The 17441-nt window shown below is 36.0% G+C and overlaps 1 protein-coding gene across 1 annotated transcript in view; it reads right to left on the bottom strand.

Annotated features, from left to right (window-relative positions):
- The window catches only part of EYS (eyes shut homolog), a 1726005-nt gene that overhangs the window by 337264 nt on the left and 1371300 nt on the right, over positions 1–17441 (bottom strand). Inside the window, exon 31 of the mRNA XM_059941649.1 lies at positions 13440–13593. Within this exon, the coding sequence (XP_059797632.1) occupies positions 13440–13593 (154 nt within the window). The remainder of the gene's footprint in view (positions 1–13439; positions 13594–17441) is intronic.

Below are 17441 nucleotides of genomic sequence, written 5' to 3'. Positions count from 1 at the left end.
GTTCTTTAGGGAAAAAAAGTAATGAATAACGCGTTAGCTTTTGTATATGACAGACACAAAAGGTACTAGAAAAATTTAAACTTTAGAAACTTTAGAAAAAATATATATAGTAAGACAATTTTTCTGAACTTCCCCAATGGAGAATAACCCTTGTGAAAACCAATATTCTCTCTATGTGATCCCTTTCAAAATTTGTTGAAATGAAAGAAAAACTGTGCATGAGTATGAATTACAATGTATCTCTAGAACTGTGATCTCTGCTCCATTTCATTTAAGAAGAACTTCTATCTTGATACTGAATTGACTTCAATCACTACAGGTGGCTTATTCAAGTTTGTTCTACCCTGCCATCTCCCTTCATCTCCTATAATGCAGATTTAGTAGGAGGAAGTACTGACATAACAAAATAAAAATCAAAGCCATCTTTTACATGTTTACCTTAGAGCTCATTCCATTAAGTTTTGAAAATAAGTTCTTATCAATTATGCTATGGTATTTTATTGTCAAGAACCCTTAAATATGGAATAAAAATTCCATCAACATTCATATTATGAAAAAGGAACCTAATTCCCATGCTTTTTAGGGAGATGTCTGTTCTGATTTTGCATAGAAAGAGTTCTGTTAGTGAGAATTTAAAATTTTAATTCCAAATTATGCCTGGTTAAGGATGGAGAGATAAGAGTGGAGCACACAAGACAGTGAGGAGACATGAACAAATACAACTAGATAAATGGAGGTAAAGCAAGGCAGTCACAGGCCAAAGTATTTACGGGAAGATGGAAATCAGAAGCCTCAATGTCTAAGTCTTTCTCCATTTTCTCTCCCCTCTGCCAGGAACCTTTACTCATGTGTATTGTATCTCCTGACTCCAAACTTCTAAGGGACTTGCTGTTCTCAACTACTTATTTTTCTGTGTATTAACACCTTCCACTCAACTAATAATTCCAATCGACAATTAAACATGCTTAAGTCTCTTTAATCTTATATTTTTTTCCTCTTGACCCCTCACCTCTCTCTAGATCTCACCTTACTTCTTTTTACATTTCACAGTAAAATTCTTGAAAGTTGTCTACACTGGTTATTTCAATTTCCTCCAATCTGGCTTCTTACTCTATCCTCCTGGAATGATGCCTTCAGGGCATGGAATCATGTGGACCGTCCAATGGACTATCAGAGCATTTGATAAACCTTTCCTCTGCTTTCCCTGACTCCACTTCTTTTGTTTGCCTCCTACTCCTCTGGTTACTCCTTCTCATACTTTTTATAATGTCATATTCCTCTACTCAGACATCGAACGTCAGCTCCTCAACACTCAGTACCAGGCAATTTTTTCAACTCACCCTATACGCTCATCCATACTCATGGTTTCAATTACCACCTGCATGCTGATGACTCATAAATTATATTTCCCATCCAGACCTCTCTTCTGAGTGTTACATCCATAGATTCAACTTGAAAACTCCACTTTGATGTACCAAAGGCACCTAATCTCATCAATGCTCAAGCCTGAACTCATTCGCAATCTTCTCTATGAAAAATGCTTTCCTTGCATTGTTTGCTAAAATCTATCTAGTTGCACATCAGAAGATGAGTATTCATTTTGGATACCTCTCCTTTCACTTCTGGTATTAATCAGTCAATTTTACTCCTAATTAGTTTTTTTATTTTTCAGGTTCATTGAAATCTGACTGGCACACAGTACTGTATGAGTTTAAGGTGTACAGCATAATGATTTGACTTACATACAATATGAAATGATTATCTCAATAAGTTTAGTGAACATTCATCATCTTGTATAGATACAAAATTAAATAAATTGAAAAAATTTTTCTTTGTGATGAGAACTCAGGATTTAATCTCTTAACAACTTTCATATATAACATACAGCAGTGCTAATCATATTTATCATGCTGTACATTACTTCCCTAGTATTTATTTATCTTACAACTGAAAGTTTGTACCTTTTGACTGCCTTCATCCAATTCCTCTCCCCCATACCTTGCCTCTGGAAACCACAAATTATTGACTATATTCCCCACACTGTACATTTCATACTCATGAGTCATTTATTTTGCAACTTGAAGTTTGTACCTCTTAATCTCCCTCACCTATTTCTATCCTACCCCCACCATTCTTCCCTCTGGCAACCTACTGTTTGTTCTCTGTATCTATGACTCTGATTCGATTTTGTTATGTTTGCTCATTTGTTTTGTTTTGTAGATTCCACATATAAGTGAAATCATACAGTGTTTGTCTTTCCCTGTCTGTCTTATTTCACTTAGCATAATACCCTGTAGGCCCAAGTGTGTTGCTGCAAATGGCAGAATTTCAATCTTTTTTTATGGCTGAGTACTATTCCATTGTGTGTATGTGCGTGTGTGTGTGTGTGTGTGTGTGTGTGTGTGATATTTGTTGTCTTTTTGATAATAGCCATTCTGACAGGTGTGGGATGATATCTCATTGTGGTTTTGGTTTGCAAATTCCTGAGGATTAGTGACGTTTAGCATCTTTTCACGTGATTGTTGGCCATCTGTATGTCTGCTTTGGAAAAATGTCTATTCAGATACTCTGCCCATTTTTTAATCAGATTGCTTGTTTTTTTGATGTTGAGTTTTATAAGTTCTTTGTATATTTTGGATATTAACCCCTTATTGGATACATCATTTGCAAATATTTTTTCCTATTCAGTCAGTGGCCTTTTCATTTTGTTGATAATCTCCTTCATTGTGTAAAAACATTTTAGTTTAATGCAGTCTCATTTATTTATTTTTGCTTTTGTTTCCTTTGCCTGAGGATACCTAACCTAAAAAAATTATTACTGAGACCTATGTCAACGAGTGTACTGCTTATGTTTTTTTAGCCGTTTTATAGTTTTAGGTCTTATCCATTTTGGATATATTTTTGTATATGGTGTGAAAGAGTAGTCTAGTTTGATTCTTTTGCCTGTAGCTGTCCAGTTTTCCCAACACCATTTATTAAAGGGAGGTTCTTTTCCTTGTTGCATGTTTTTGTCTCTTTTGTTGTAGATTAAATAACCAGGTAAGCCTGGGTTCATTTCTGGGCTCTCTATTCTGTTCCATTGATTTTGTTTTTTTGTTTTTTGTTTTTTCTTTGGTGCCAACACCATACTGTTTTGATTTTAGTAGCTTTGTTACTACAAGTTTGAAATCATGCAGTATGATACTTCCAGCTTTGTTCTTTTTTCTCAAGATTTTTTTGGCTATTTGGAGTCTTTCATGTTTCCACACACATTTTAGAGTTCTTTGTTCTAGTTCTATGATAAATGCCATTATTTTTAATGCATTTAACGAGTTAACTTTTTTTTTTAAACATCTTTATTGGAGTATAATTGTTTTACAATGGTGTGTTAATTTCTGCTTTATAACAAAGTGAATCACCTATACATATACATATATCCCCATATCTCCTCCCTCTTGTGTCTCCCTCCCACCCTCCCTATCACATATATATGGAATCTAAAAAAAAAAAAAAAATGGTTCTGAAGAACGTAGGGGCAGGAGAGGAATAAAGACGCAGACATAGAGAATGGACTTGAAGACACAGGGAAGGGGAAGGGGAAGCTGGGATGAAGTGAGAGAGTGGCATGGATTTATATGCACTGCCATTGGTGTTTTGACAGGAAATGCATTGAACCTTTAGATTGCCTTGGGTAGTATTGTGATTTTAACAATATTAATTCTTCCAACCCATGGACACAGTGTATCTTTCCATCTGTTTGTATCATCTTCAATTTCTTTCATCAGTGTCATGTAGTTTTCCAGGTACAGTTCTTTTATCTCCTTAGTTAGATTTATTTTTAGGTATTTTATCCTTTTTCTTACGATTGTTTAAGTGTGATTGTTTCTTAATTTCTCTTTCTGTAGTTTTTTATTAGTGTATAGAAGTGCAACAGATTTCTGTGTATTAATTTTGTATCCTGCAACTTTACATAATTCGTTGATGGGTTCTAGTTGGTTTTTTGGTGGTGTCTTTAGGATTTTCTATTTATAGTATCATGCCATCTGCAAACAGTGACAGTTTTAATTCTTTGTTTCTAATTTGGATTGCTTTTATTTATTTTTCTTGTCTGATTGCTTTGGCTAGAACTTCCAATACTATGTTGAATAAAAGTGGTGAGTGTGGGCATTCTTGTCTTTGTCTTGATCTTAGAGGAAATGCTTTCAGCTTTTCACCATTGAGTATAATGTTAGCTGTGGATTTGTCATATATGGCTTTTATGATATCGAGGTATAGTCCCTCTATAACTACCTTGTTGAGAATTTTATCACAAATAGATGTATAATTTTATCAAAAACTTTTTCTGCATTTATTAAGATGATCATATAATTTTAACCTTCAATTTGTTAATGTGGTGCATCACATTGACTAATTTGCAAGTACTGAACCATTCTTATATCTTTGGGATATATCCCACTTGATTGTGGTATATGGTCCTTTTAATATACTGTTGAATTTGGTTTCCTAGTATTTTGTTGAGGATTTTTCGTCTATTTTCATCAGTGATATTGGCTTGTAATTTTCTTTTTTGTGTTGTCTTTGTCTGATTTTGGTATCAGGGTGATGCTGGCCTTGTATAATGAGTTTGGAAACATTCTTCCTTCTTCAATTTTTTGGAAGAAGATGAGGATAGGCATTAAACCTTCTTTAAATGTTTGGCAGAATTTACGTGTGAAGCTGTCTAGTCCTGGAATCCGGTTTGTTGGGAGGTTTTTCTTTTTTTTTTTTTATCTTTATTTGGCCCTACTCTCTCTTGGAAACAAAAGTAATATTTAAAACAGGATGATAAATATTTTAAAATTTTTAACAAGGAACTAGGTATAACTCTAATGGTATTATTAGATTCTAAAGTTCAGTGGAAATGTTTAATTGAAATATTAATATAATCCATTTCCCCCCATGGTCATGGGACCATCATCATAGGACCTTAAGAGCTACCAACTATGTTTGGGATAAAGGGAAATTTTATATTATCTCAAAATTATCTTTAATTAAATGGGGTCAGGGTAACATTTGGTCTGCTAAAAGTAAGGAGGAGATGTTACTACAAGTATGCATTTCCATTGAAATAAAGGTAATATGCGGTAGGAAGGGAGAGTGAAGAGAATGATCCTTGGGTCATAATATTTCTAAATCTCTGAGAGCAGACCCAGGATTAAACGGACACAGGGACACAGTGATAAATATAGAACTTAATCTGAGGCACTTAATGACGTGCCATTAAGATTATTTCAATTCAATTACAATGAAATTTAATTACTATTTACTGAGTGCCTAGAAGAAACAAAGATTTGATCATGGGTTTCTTGGTATTCCTTTACTTTTATGTATTTACTTTTTTTAAACATCTTTATTGGAGTATAATTGCTTTACAATGGTGTGTTAGTATCTGCTTTATAACAAAGTGAATCAGTTATACATATAGATATGTTCCTATATCTCTTCCCTCTTGCATCTCCCTCCCCCTCACTCTCCCTATCCCACCCCTCTATGTGGTCACAAAGCACAGAGCAGATCTGCGGCTGCTTCTCACTAGCTATCTATTTTATGTTTGGTAGTGTATATATGTCCATGCCACTCTCTCACTTTGTCACATCTTACCCTTCCCCCTCCCCATATCCTCAAGTCCATTCTCTAGTAGGTCTGTGTCTTTATTCCAATCTTGCCACTAGGTTCTTCGTGACCTTTTTCTTTTATTCTTTACTTTCCATATATATGTGTTAACATACTGTATTTGTTTTTCTCTTTCTGACTTACTTCACTCTGTATGACAGACTCTAACTCCATCCACCTCACTACAAATAACTCCATTTCATTTCTTTTTATGGTTGAGTAATATTCCATTGTATATATGTGCCACATCCTCTTTATCCATTCATCTGTTGATAGACACTTAGGTTGCTACCATGTCCTGGCTATTGTAAATAGAGCTGCAATGAACATTTTGGTACATGACTCTTTTTGAATTATGGTTTTCTCAGGGTATATGCCCAGTAGTGGGATTGCTGGGTCATATGGTACTTCTATTTTTAGTTTTTTAAGGAACATCCATACTGTTCTCCATAACGGCTGTATCAATTTACATTCCCACCAACAGTGCAAGAGGGTTCCCTTTTCTCCACACCCTCTCCAGCATGTATTGTTTCTAGATTTTTTGATGATGGCCATTCTGACCAGTGTGAGATGATATCTCATTGTAGTTTTGATTTGCATTTCTCTAATGATTAATGATGTTGAGCATTCTTTCATGTGTTTGTTGGCAATCGGTATATCTTCTTTGGAGAAATGTTTATTTAGGTCTTCTGCCCATTTTTGGATTGGGTTGCTTGTTTTTCTGTAATTGAGCTGCATGAGCTGCTTGTAAATTTTGGAGATTAATCCTTTGTCAGTTGCTTCATTTGCAAATATTTTCTCCCATTCTGAGGGTTGTCTTGTGGTCTTTTTTATGGTTTCCTCTGCTGTGCAAAAGCTTTTAAGTTTCATTAGGTCCCATTTGCTTATTTTTGTTTTTATTTCCATTTCTCTAGGATCTGGGTCAAAAAGGATCTTGCTTTGACTTATGTCATAGAGTGTTCTGACGATGTTTTCCTCTAAGAGTTTGATAGTGTCTGGCCTTACATTTAGGTCTTTAATCCATTTTGAGTTTATTTTTGTGTATGGTGTTAGGGAGTGTTCTAATTTCATACTTTTACATGTACCTGTCCAGTTTTCCCAGCACCACTTACTGAAGAGACGGTCTTTTCTCCACTGTATGTGCTTGCCTCCTTTATCGAAGATAAGGTGACCATATGTGCATGGGTTAATCTCTGGGCTTTCTATCCTGTTCTATTGATCTATGTTTCTGTTTTTGTGCCAGTACCAAACTGTCTTGATTATGTAGCTTTGTAGTATAGTCTGAAGTCAGGGAGCCTGATTCCTCCAGCTCCATTTTTCATTCTCAAGATTGCTTTGGTGGGCTTCCCTGGTGGCGCAGTGGTTGAGAATCTGCCTGCCAATGCAGGGGACACGGATTCGAGCCCTGGTCTGGGAAGATCCCACATGCCATGGAGCAACTGGGCCCGTGAGCCACAACTACTGAGCCTGAGCGTCTGGAGCCTGTGCTCCGCAACAAGGGAGGCAGCGATGGTGAGAGGCCCGCGCACCGCGATGAAGAGTGGTCCCCACTTGCCACAATTAGAGAAAGCCCTCGCAGAGAAACGAAGACCCAACACAGTCATAAATAAATAAATAAATAAATAAATAAATAAATAAATAAATAAAAGAACGTGAATTTCTTAAAAAAAAAAAAAAAGATTTCTTTGGCTATTCGGGGTCTTTTGTGTTTCCATACAAATAGTGAAATTTTTTTTTCTAGTTCTGTGAAAATGCCAGTGGTAGTTTGATAAGGATTACATTGAATCTGTAGATTGCTTTGGGTAGTAGAGTCATTTTCACAATGTTGATTCTTCCAATCCAAGAACATGGTATATCTCTCTATCTATTTGTATCATCTTTAATTTCTTTCATCAGTGTCTTATAATCTTCTGCATACAGTTCTTTTGTCTCCTTAGGTAGGTTTATTCCTAGATATTTTATTCTTTTTGTTACAGTGGTAAATGGGAGTGTTTTCTTAATTTCACTCTCGGATTTTTCATCATTAGTGTATAGGAATGCAAGAGATTTCTATGCATTAATTTTGTGTCCTGCTACTTTACCAAATTCATTGATTAGCTCTAGGAGTTTTCTGGTAGCATCTATATTATTCTCTATGTATATTATCATGTCATCTGCAAACAGTGACAGCTTTACTTCTTCTTTTCCAATTTGGATTGCTTTTATTTCTTTTTCTTCTCTGATTGCTGTGGCTAAAACTTCCAAAACTATATTGAGTAATAGTGGTGAGAGTGAGCAACCTTGTCTTGTTCCTGATCTTAGTGGAAATGGTTTCAGTTTTTCACCATTGAGGATGGTGTTGGCTGTGGGTTTGTCATATATGGCCTTTATTATGTTGAGGAAAATTCCATCTATGCCTACTTTCTGCAGGGCTTTTATCATAAATGGGTGTTGAATTTTGTCGAAAGTTTTCTCTTCATCTATTGAGATGATCATATGGTTTTTCTCCTTCAGTTTGTTAATATGGTGTATCACGTTGATTGATTTGTGTATATTGAAGAATCCTTGCATTCCTGGAATAAACCCCACTTGGTCATGGTGTATGACCCTTTTAATGTGCTGTTGGATTCTGTTTGCTAGTATTTTGTTGAGGATTTTTGCATCTATGTTCATCAGGAATATTGGCCTGTAGTTTTCTTTCTTTGTGACATCTTTGTCTGGTTTTGGTATCAGGGTGATGGTGGCCTCATAGAATGAGTTGGGGGGTGTTCCTCCGTCTGCAATATTTTGGAAGAGTTTGAGAAGGATAGGTGTTAGCTCTTCTCTAAATGTTTGATAGAATTCACCTGTGAAGCCATCTGGTCCTGGGCTTTTGTTTGTTGGAAGATTTTTAATCACAGTTTCAATTTCTGTGCTTGTGATTGGTCTGTTCATATTTTCTATTTCTTCCTGGTTCAGTCTCGGCAGGTTGTGCATTTCTAAGAATTTGTCCATTTCTTCCAGGTTGTCCATTTTATTGGCATAGAGTTGCTTGTAGCAATCTCTCATGATAGTTTGTATTTCTGCAGTGTCAGTTGTTACTTCTCCTTTTTCATTTCTAATTCTATTGATTTGAGTGTTCTCCCTTTTTTTCTTGATGAGTCTGGCTAATGGTTTATCAATTTTGTTTATCTTCTCAAAGAACCAACTTTTAGTTTTATTGATCTTTGCTATTGGTTCCTTCATTTCTTTTTCATTTATTTCAGATCTGATCTTTATGATTTCTTTCCTTCTGCTAACTTTGGGGTTTTTGTGTTCTTCCTTCTCTAATTGCTTTAGATGCAAGGTTAGGTTGCTTATTTGAGATGTTTCCTGTTTCTGAGGTAGGCTTGTATTGCTATAAACTTTCCTCTTAGAACTGCTTTTGCTGCATCCCATAGGTTTTGGGTCATCGTGTCTCCATTGTCATTTGTTTCTAGGTATTTTTTGATTTCCCCTTTGATTTCTTCAGTGATCACTTCGTTATTAAGTAGTGTATTGTTTAGCCTCCATGTGTTTGTATTTTTTACAGATCTTTTCCTGTAATTGATATCTAGTCTCATAGCATTGTGGTCGGAAAAGATACTTGATATGATTTTAATTTTCTTAAATTTACCGAGGCTTGATTTGTCACCCAAGATATGATCTATCCTGGAGAATATTCCATGAGCACTTGAGAAAAATGTGTAGTCTGTTGTTTTTGGGTGGAATGTCGTATAAATATCAATTAAGTCCATCTTGTTTAATGTATCAATTAAATCTTGTGTTTCCTTATTTATTTTCATTTTGGATGATCTGTCCATTGGTGAAAGTGGGGTGTTAAAGTCCCCTACTATGATTGTGTTACTGTCAATTTCCCCTTTTATGGCTGTTAGTATTTGCCTTATGTATTGAGGTGCTCCTATGTTGGGTGCATAAATATTTATCATTGTTATATCTTCTTCTTGGATCAATCCCTTGATCATTATATAGTGTCCTTCTTTGTCTCTTGTAATAGTCTTTATTTTAAAGTCTATTTTGTCTGATATGAGAATTGGTACTCCAGCTTTCCTTTGATTTCCATTTGCATGGAATATCTTTTTCCATCTGCTCACTTTCAGTCTGTATGTGTCCCTAAGTCTGAAGTGGGTATCTTATAGATAGCATATATACAGGTCTTGTTTTTGTATCCATTCAGCCAGTCTGTGTCTTTTGGTGGGACCATTTAATCCATTTACATTTAAGGTCGGAGGTTTTTAATTAGTGATTAAATTTAATTACTAGTAATTGGTCTGTTCATATTTTTTATTTCTTCCTGATTCAACTGTGAGAGATTGTTTGTTTCTGTGAATTTATTCAGTTTTTCTAAGTTGTCCATTTGTTTGGTGTATAATTGTTCATAGTACTCTCTTATAATCCTTTGTATGTTTGTGGTGTTGTTTGTTACTCCTTTCAGAGCTGGTGTGAGAGGCTGGCTCCTAACATGAGTGACTGTGGGGTTTGGGGTGTCCCATAGCTTGTGTCAGCCCCCTGGGGGATGGGGCCAGATCCCAGAGCAACTGGCTTAGGGGTCCATCGTGTCCCAGAGCTGGTGCTGGCCTGCTGGTGCATGGGGTTGGGTCCTGGAGAGGCTAGCCTCAGCAGGTCTAAGGCAGCCAGCCTGCTTGTGGGTGGTTCTGTGTCCCTGCCAGGCCAACTCCTTGGCCTGAAACATCCTAGTACTGGTGCCAGCTGGCTGGTGGGCCAGTCTGGGTCCTGGCACTAATAAGCTAGAGAGAGGATTCCAAAATGGTGCTTGCCAGCATCAGTGTCCTTATGGTAGAATGAGCTCCCTAATATGGCTGCCACCAGTGTCTATGTCCCCAGGGTGAGAAACAGTCTCCTCCTGCCTCTCCAGGAAGCTCTACAAGATCAGCATGTGGGTCTGACCCAGGCTTGTCTCAAATCACTTCTTCTGCCCTGGGTCTTGGAGTGTGTGAGATTTGGTTTGCACCTTTAAGAATGGAGTCTATCTTCCACAGCTCTCTGGCTCTCTTATATGCAAGCCTTGCTGGTCTTCAAAGCCAATGTTCCTATGGCTCATCTTCCTGGTGCAGGACTCCTGGACTGGGGAGCCTGATGTGGGGCTCAGACCCCTTGTTCCTTGGGGAGAACCTCTACAATTGTAACTATCCTCCTGTTTGTGGGTCACCCACACATGGGAATGGGTGTCGACTATATCGTGACTCAGCCCCTCCAACCCATTGCCTTGTGGTTCTTTAAATCTTTAGCTGTAGAAGATTTTTTCTGCTAGTCTTTTGGTCTTTCTGATCAATAGTTGTTTTGTAATTAGCTGAATTTTTCTGTGCTCATGGGAGGAGGTGAGCTCAGAGTTTTCCCACTTTGCCATCTTGGCCACCAACCTTAATTATTTTTTTAATCTGTCAATTTCTATATGACACCAGCCTAGTCCAAGCCACCATATGTCTTATTTGGACATATAACAGACAGCTAAGTGGCCCCCTTCAATCACTCTTTAAGCCAGCTATAGGGCCCTACAGTGTTTGCCATCTGGTGGACCCTCAGTCTTCACTTTCCAATCCTCAGCCATCCTCCTCTGCTCCTCTTTTCCATACACAGTTGGTCTATTGGATCCCTTAATATACTGTGGCTCTTTCCACCAAAGGCTCTTTCCTCATACTCTTTTCACTGCCTGGAACTCCTACACCAATGCTTTGACTGTTTCTCCTAGTTTGTTTTTACCTAGTTCATCACCTCTACCCATTTTTCAGAGAGCTTCCTTTGACTCTTTATCCTAGGCCAGGCTACTTTGTAATTTGTTTTCCTTGCACCATTTTTTAAAAATTTCCCACACATCTCAAATTTTAATTATTGATATTTCCTCCTTAGTGTGACTATTTGGCAATCTGCCTCACTAAACTTTATATAAGAATTAGGATTTTGTCTGTTTTGGCTTAACATTGAATTCCAGGAGCTTAGTATAGTACTACAAATATTAAAAAAAAAATTTGTTACATGAATAAATAAAATTAAAAACAGGGAAAAAACCACAGAAGAAACAGAAAGAAAAATGAGAAAAATTAAGAAATATTGAGAGAGCAAGTGGGCACTCAACTTTTCTAAAATTAATTTGTAGTTAATTTATTTTAACTAATTTATTTAAATTAATATGTTTTAAAATTATATAAATTATATAAATTTAAATATATAGAATGTTTTAAAATTATATAAATTTAAATAATTTAAGTAATATAATATGTAATGTATAATATAATGTATCATATATAATATAGTTCTAGGGTCAGCCTTTAATGCAAACTATTGTCATCCTGAGGTCTTGTAGGATATTGCTGACAAGACAAATCAGAATTACATTTTTGCATCAGTAAAGATGGATGTATTTCACTTTCTAAATTTTGGATAAAATTAATCCAAAGTCCTTTGTTTTCAGTTTTAATAAAAGTGTCAGTAATTTTTTACAGGATGCTTTCAGCTTGAGGCTACCTAAGGATTTGAGGGGTTTGTTTGAGGACTGCCTGACTAGGTCCTCTTTCGTTAAAGGCAAAACATGGAATCAGTCCTTCAAGAAAGTTTGACCAAAAATAGAAATTACTTCATATGTAATAGACTGTTTGTATAAAATGATGACATTGTTTAAAATGATGAGGTTATCAAAAAATGCCTTTTAAATTGGTTTCAAGTTATTCACCTTCTCATTGGCCTCCTTTTCTGTGATCAACATCATGCCTTTGTAAGAGAAATGATTGAAATTGGAGTTAAGTCCATTGCTCTCAAAGTTTGTTTTTTTCTGTACATAACTCAGTGTTCCAAAAGGGTATGCCTAATTTATGAATAACAATTTCATTACCTTAGGGTAATTTCATTGCCTTCTAGTCATAACCAGCTGAATTTCCCAGCCCAGACACTCTCATTTCTTCATTCATTCAGACATTTATGAGAATCTGTCAGATGCCCTACTAAGTACATTAAAGATGAGTAAGATACTGTTCCTGCCTGTATGTATTTTCCATTTTCAGATTGGGGTCAGTTTCTTTGATTTTATTTTCAGATTGATGCAGACCCTGGGAAAGATTATTCGATTTATATAACCTTCATAGGTCAGCCAAGATTCCAGATGATCAGACCGACTTATCCAAATGTCATCTAATACATAAAGTCAGACACAAAATGTTATTTTTAACTGACAAAGAGTAACTTTGGAGAACATTATCACTAGACTGCTATACTGATGAGCAATTTTAAATTCTTGGCTGCTACATGTAAATTTTGTTCAGTAGTGCCCTTGGGATGTGATCATCATATTTAGCCATTTCTCTTTTTGGGATTTCCTAATTTTGAAGCATGAATTAATTTCAAGACTGCCTTCCAAAATTTTATATGCTCCAGAGAGACATTTCCATTTAATATGCGATTTTTTTCTACTGAATTTTCTTTTTTCTGTTCTGTGCTAATGACATTTCCCCCCCCTCCATTTCCTAAGAGCAGTGCTCTTTTCACTCAATAGATATTTTGTTGAACAATTGAACTAGATCTTAATTTCAGCTGAACTACCCAATTCGTTAATCTATTTATTTGCTTCAAAATATTTTCAGAGAAATTCATTCATTTTGTCTAAAATTTGATTGATAATGGATGGTATCAAATTTGTAGTTTATTTCACTAAAATGAAAAAAAAAAACGATTCGGAAAACAATTTTCAGAGAGACCTTTTTTTCTTTCTTTCTGTATTTAGGTGGCTATTACACATGTAAAAAACGTTTAAAAAATAAGGCTCAGCACTATAGTTCAAGGAACTACTATGGGGTACTTACCGTATTGTTATAGGGATCAATGCATTTCTGTTAATGCTGTAATTAGCAGAAAGAGTCAAGATATTTTGAGAACTTCCACATCCATATTTAACTGTGGGCTTTCCTTCCACAAGAAATAAATGAAGAAACTGTTGTCCAAAATTCTTCTCATTACCTTTAAGAAAAAATATTACATTAAATTAGTGATTAATGTAGATTTACATTTTATTCAATAACAATCATTCATATAACAAACACAATCTTTTTTTTTAACATCTTTAATGGAGTATAATTGCTTTACAATGGTGTGTTAGTTTCAGCTTTATAAAAATTAGTTATACATATACATATGTTCCCATATCTCTTCCCTTTTGCATCTTCCTCCCTCCCACCCTCCTTATCCCACCCATCTAGGTGGTCAGAAAGCACCGAGCTGATCTCCCTGTGCTATGCGCTTGCTTCCCACTAGCTATCTATTTTAAGTTTGGTAGTATATATATGTCCATGTCACTCTCTCACTTTGTCACATCTTACCCTTCCTGCTCCCCATATCCTCAAGTCCATTCTCTAGTAGGTCTGTGTCTTTATTCCAGTCTGGCCACTAGGTTCTTCATGTCCTTTTTTTTTCCCTAAGATTCCATATATATGTGTTAGCATACTGTATTTGTTTTTCTCTTTCAGACTTACTTCACTCTGTATGACCGATTCTAACTCCAACCACCTCACTACAAATAACTCCATTTCGTTTTTTTTATGACTAATATTCCATTGTATATATGTGCCATATCTTCTTTATCCATTCATCTGATGATGGACACTTAGGTTGCTTCCATGTCCTGGCTATTGTAAATAGAGCTGCAATGAACATTTTGTACATGACTCTTTTTGAATTATGGTTTTCTCAGGGTATGTGCCCAGTAGTGGGATTGCTGGTTCGTATGGTACTTCTATTTTTAGTTTTTTATGGAACATCCATACTATTCTCCATAACGGCTGTATCAATTTACATTCCCACCAACAGTGCAAGAGGGTTCCCTTTTCTCCACACCCTCTCCAGCATGTATTGTTTCTAGATTTTTTGATGATGGCCATTCTGACCAGTGTGAGATGATATCTCATTGTAGTTTTGATTTGCATTTCTCTAATGATTAATGATGTTGAGCATTCTTTCATGTGTCTGTTGGCAATCTGTATATCTTCTTTGGAGAAATGTTTATTTAGGTCTTCTGCCCATTTTTGGATTGGGTTTTTTGTTTTTCTGTTATTGAGCTGCATGAGCTGCTTGTAAATTTTGGAGATTAATCCTTTGTCAGTTGCTTCATTTGCAAATATTTTCTCCCATTCAGAGGGTTGTCCTGTGGTCTTGTTTATGGTTTCCTTTGCTGTGCAAAAGCTTTTAAGTTTCATTAGGTCCCATTTGTTTATTTTAGTTTTTATTTCCGTTTCTCTAGGAGCTGGGTCAAAAGGGATCTTGCTGTGATTTATGTCATAGAGTGTTCTGCCTGTTTTCCTCTAAGAGTTTGATAGTGTCTGGCCTTACATTTAGGTCTTTATCCATTCTGAGTTTATTTTTGTGTATGGTGTTAGGTAGTGTTCTCCTTTCATACTTTTACATGTACCTGTCCAGTTTTCCCAGAACCACTTATTGAAGAGGCTTTCTTTTCTCCACTGTATATACTTGCCTCCTTTATCAAAGATAAGGTGACCATATGTGTGTGGGTTTATCTCTGGGCTTTCTATCCTGTTCCATTAATCTATATTTCTGTTTTGGTGCCAGTACCATACTGTCATGATTACTGTAGCTTTGTAGTATAGTCTGAGGTCAGGGAGCCTGATTCCTTCAGCTCCAATTTTTTTTTTTTAACATCTTTATTGGAGTATAATTGCTTTACAATGGTGTGTTAGTCCTTGCTTTATAACAAAGTGAATCAGTTATACATATAAATATGTTCCCATATCTCTTCCCTCTTGAATCTCCCTCCCTCCCACCCTCCCTATCCCACACCTCTAGGTGGTCACAAAGCACAGAGCTGATCTCTCTGTGCTATGTGGTTGCTTCCCACTAGCTATCTATTTTACATTTGGTAGTGTATATATGTCCATGCCACTCTCTCTCTTTGTCACATCTTACCCTTCCCCGTCCCCATATTCTCAAGTCCATTCTCTAGTAGGTCTGTGTCTTTATTCCGGTCTGGCCACTAGGTTCTTCATGACCTTTTTTTTGTTTTTTTCCTTAGATTCCATATATATGTGTTAGCATACTCTAGATTCCATATATATGTGTTAGCATACTGTATTTCTTTTTCTCTTTCTGACTTATTTCACTCTGTATGACAGACTCTAACTCCATCCACCTCACTACAAATAACTCCATTTCGTTTCTTTTTATGGCTGAGTAATATTCCATTGTATATATGTGCCACATCTTCTTTATCCATTCATACAATGATGGAAACTTAGGTTGCTTCCATGTCCTGATTATTGTAAATAGAACTGCAATGAACATTTGGTACATGACTCTTTTTGAATTATGGTTTTCTCAGGGTATACGCCCAGTACTGGAATTGCTGGGTCGTATGGTACTTCTATTTTTAGTTTTTTAAGGAACATCCATACTATTCTCCATAACGGCTGTATCAATTTACATTCCCACCAACAGTGCAAGAGTGTTCCCTTTTCTCCACACCCTCTCCAGCATGTATTGTTTCTAGATTTTTTGATGATGGCCATTCTGACCAGTGTGAGATGATATCTCATTGTAGTTTTGATTTGCATTTCTCTAATGATTAATGATGTTGAGCATTCTTTCATGTGTTTGTTGGCAATCGGTATATCTTCTTTGGAGAAATGTTTATTTAGGTCTTCTGCCCATTTTTGGATTGGGTTGTTTGTTTTTCTGTTATTGAGCTGCATGAGCTGCTTGTAAATCTTGGAGATTAATCCTTTGTCAGTTGCTTCATTTGCAAATATTTTCTCCCATTCTGAGGGTTGTCCTTTGGTCTTGTTTATGGTTTCCTTTGCTGTGCAAAAGCTTTTAAGTTTCATTAGGTCCCATTTGTTTATTTTTGTTTTTATTTCCATTTCTCTAGGAGCTAGATCAAAAAGGATCTTGCTGTGATTTGTGTCATAGAGTGTTCTGCCTATGTTTTCCTCTAAGAGTTTGATAGTGTCTGGCCTTACATTTAGGTCTTTAATCCATTTTGAGTTTATTTTTGTGTATGGTGTTAAGGAGTGTTCTAATTTCATACTTTTACATGTACCTGTCCAGTTTTGCCAGCACCACTTATTGAAGAGACGGTCTTTTCTCCACTGTATATACTTGCCTCCATTATGAAAGATAAGTTCACCATATGTGCGTGGGTTTATCTCTGGGCTTTCTATCCTGTTCCATTGATCTATGTTTCTGTTTTTGTGCCAGTACCAAACTGTCTTGATTACTGTAGCTTTGTAGTATAGTCTGAAGTCAGGGAGCCTGATTCCTCCAGCTCCGTTTTTCGTTCTCAAGATTGCTTTGGCTATTCGGGGTCTTTTGTGTTTCCACACAAACTGTGAAATTTTTTGTTCTAGTTCTGTGAAAAATGCCATTGGTAGTTTGATAAGGATTGCATTGAATCTATAGATTGCTTTGGGTAGTAGAGTCATTTTCACAATGTTGATACTTCCAATCCAAGAACACAGTATATCTCTCCATCTATTTGTATCATCTTTAATTTCTTTCATCACTGTCTTATAATTTTCTGCATACAAGCCTTTTGTCTCCTTAGGTAGGTTTATTCCTAGGTATTTTATTCTTTTTGTTGCAATGGTAAATGGGAGTATTTTTTAATTTCACTTTCAGATTTTTCATCATTAGTGTATAGGAATGCAAGAGACTTCTATGCATTAATTTTGTATACTGCTACTTTACCAAATTCATTGATTAGCTCTAGAAGTTTTCTGGTAGCATCTTTATTATTCTTTATGTATAGTATCATGTCATCTGCAAACAGTGACAGCTTTACTTCTTCTTTTCTTATTTGGATT

Source organism: Balaenoptera ricei, chromosome 12 (genome assembly GCF_028023285.1).
Source record: "Balaenoptera ricei isolate mBalRic1 chromosome 12, mBalRic1.hap2, whole genome shotgun sequence".
Taxonomy (NCBI): domain Eukaryota; kingdom Metazoa; phylum Chordata; class Mammalia; order Artiodactyla; family Balaenopteridae; genus Balaenoptera; species Balaenoptera ricei.
Note: the sequence above shows the minus strand (reverse complement) of the source record. Positions and strands in the feature narration are given on the sequence as shown.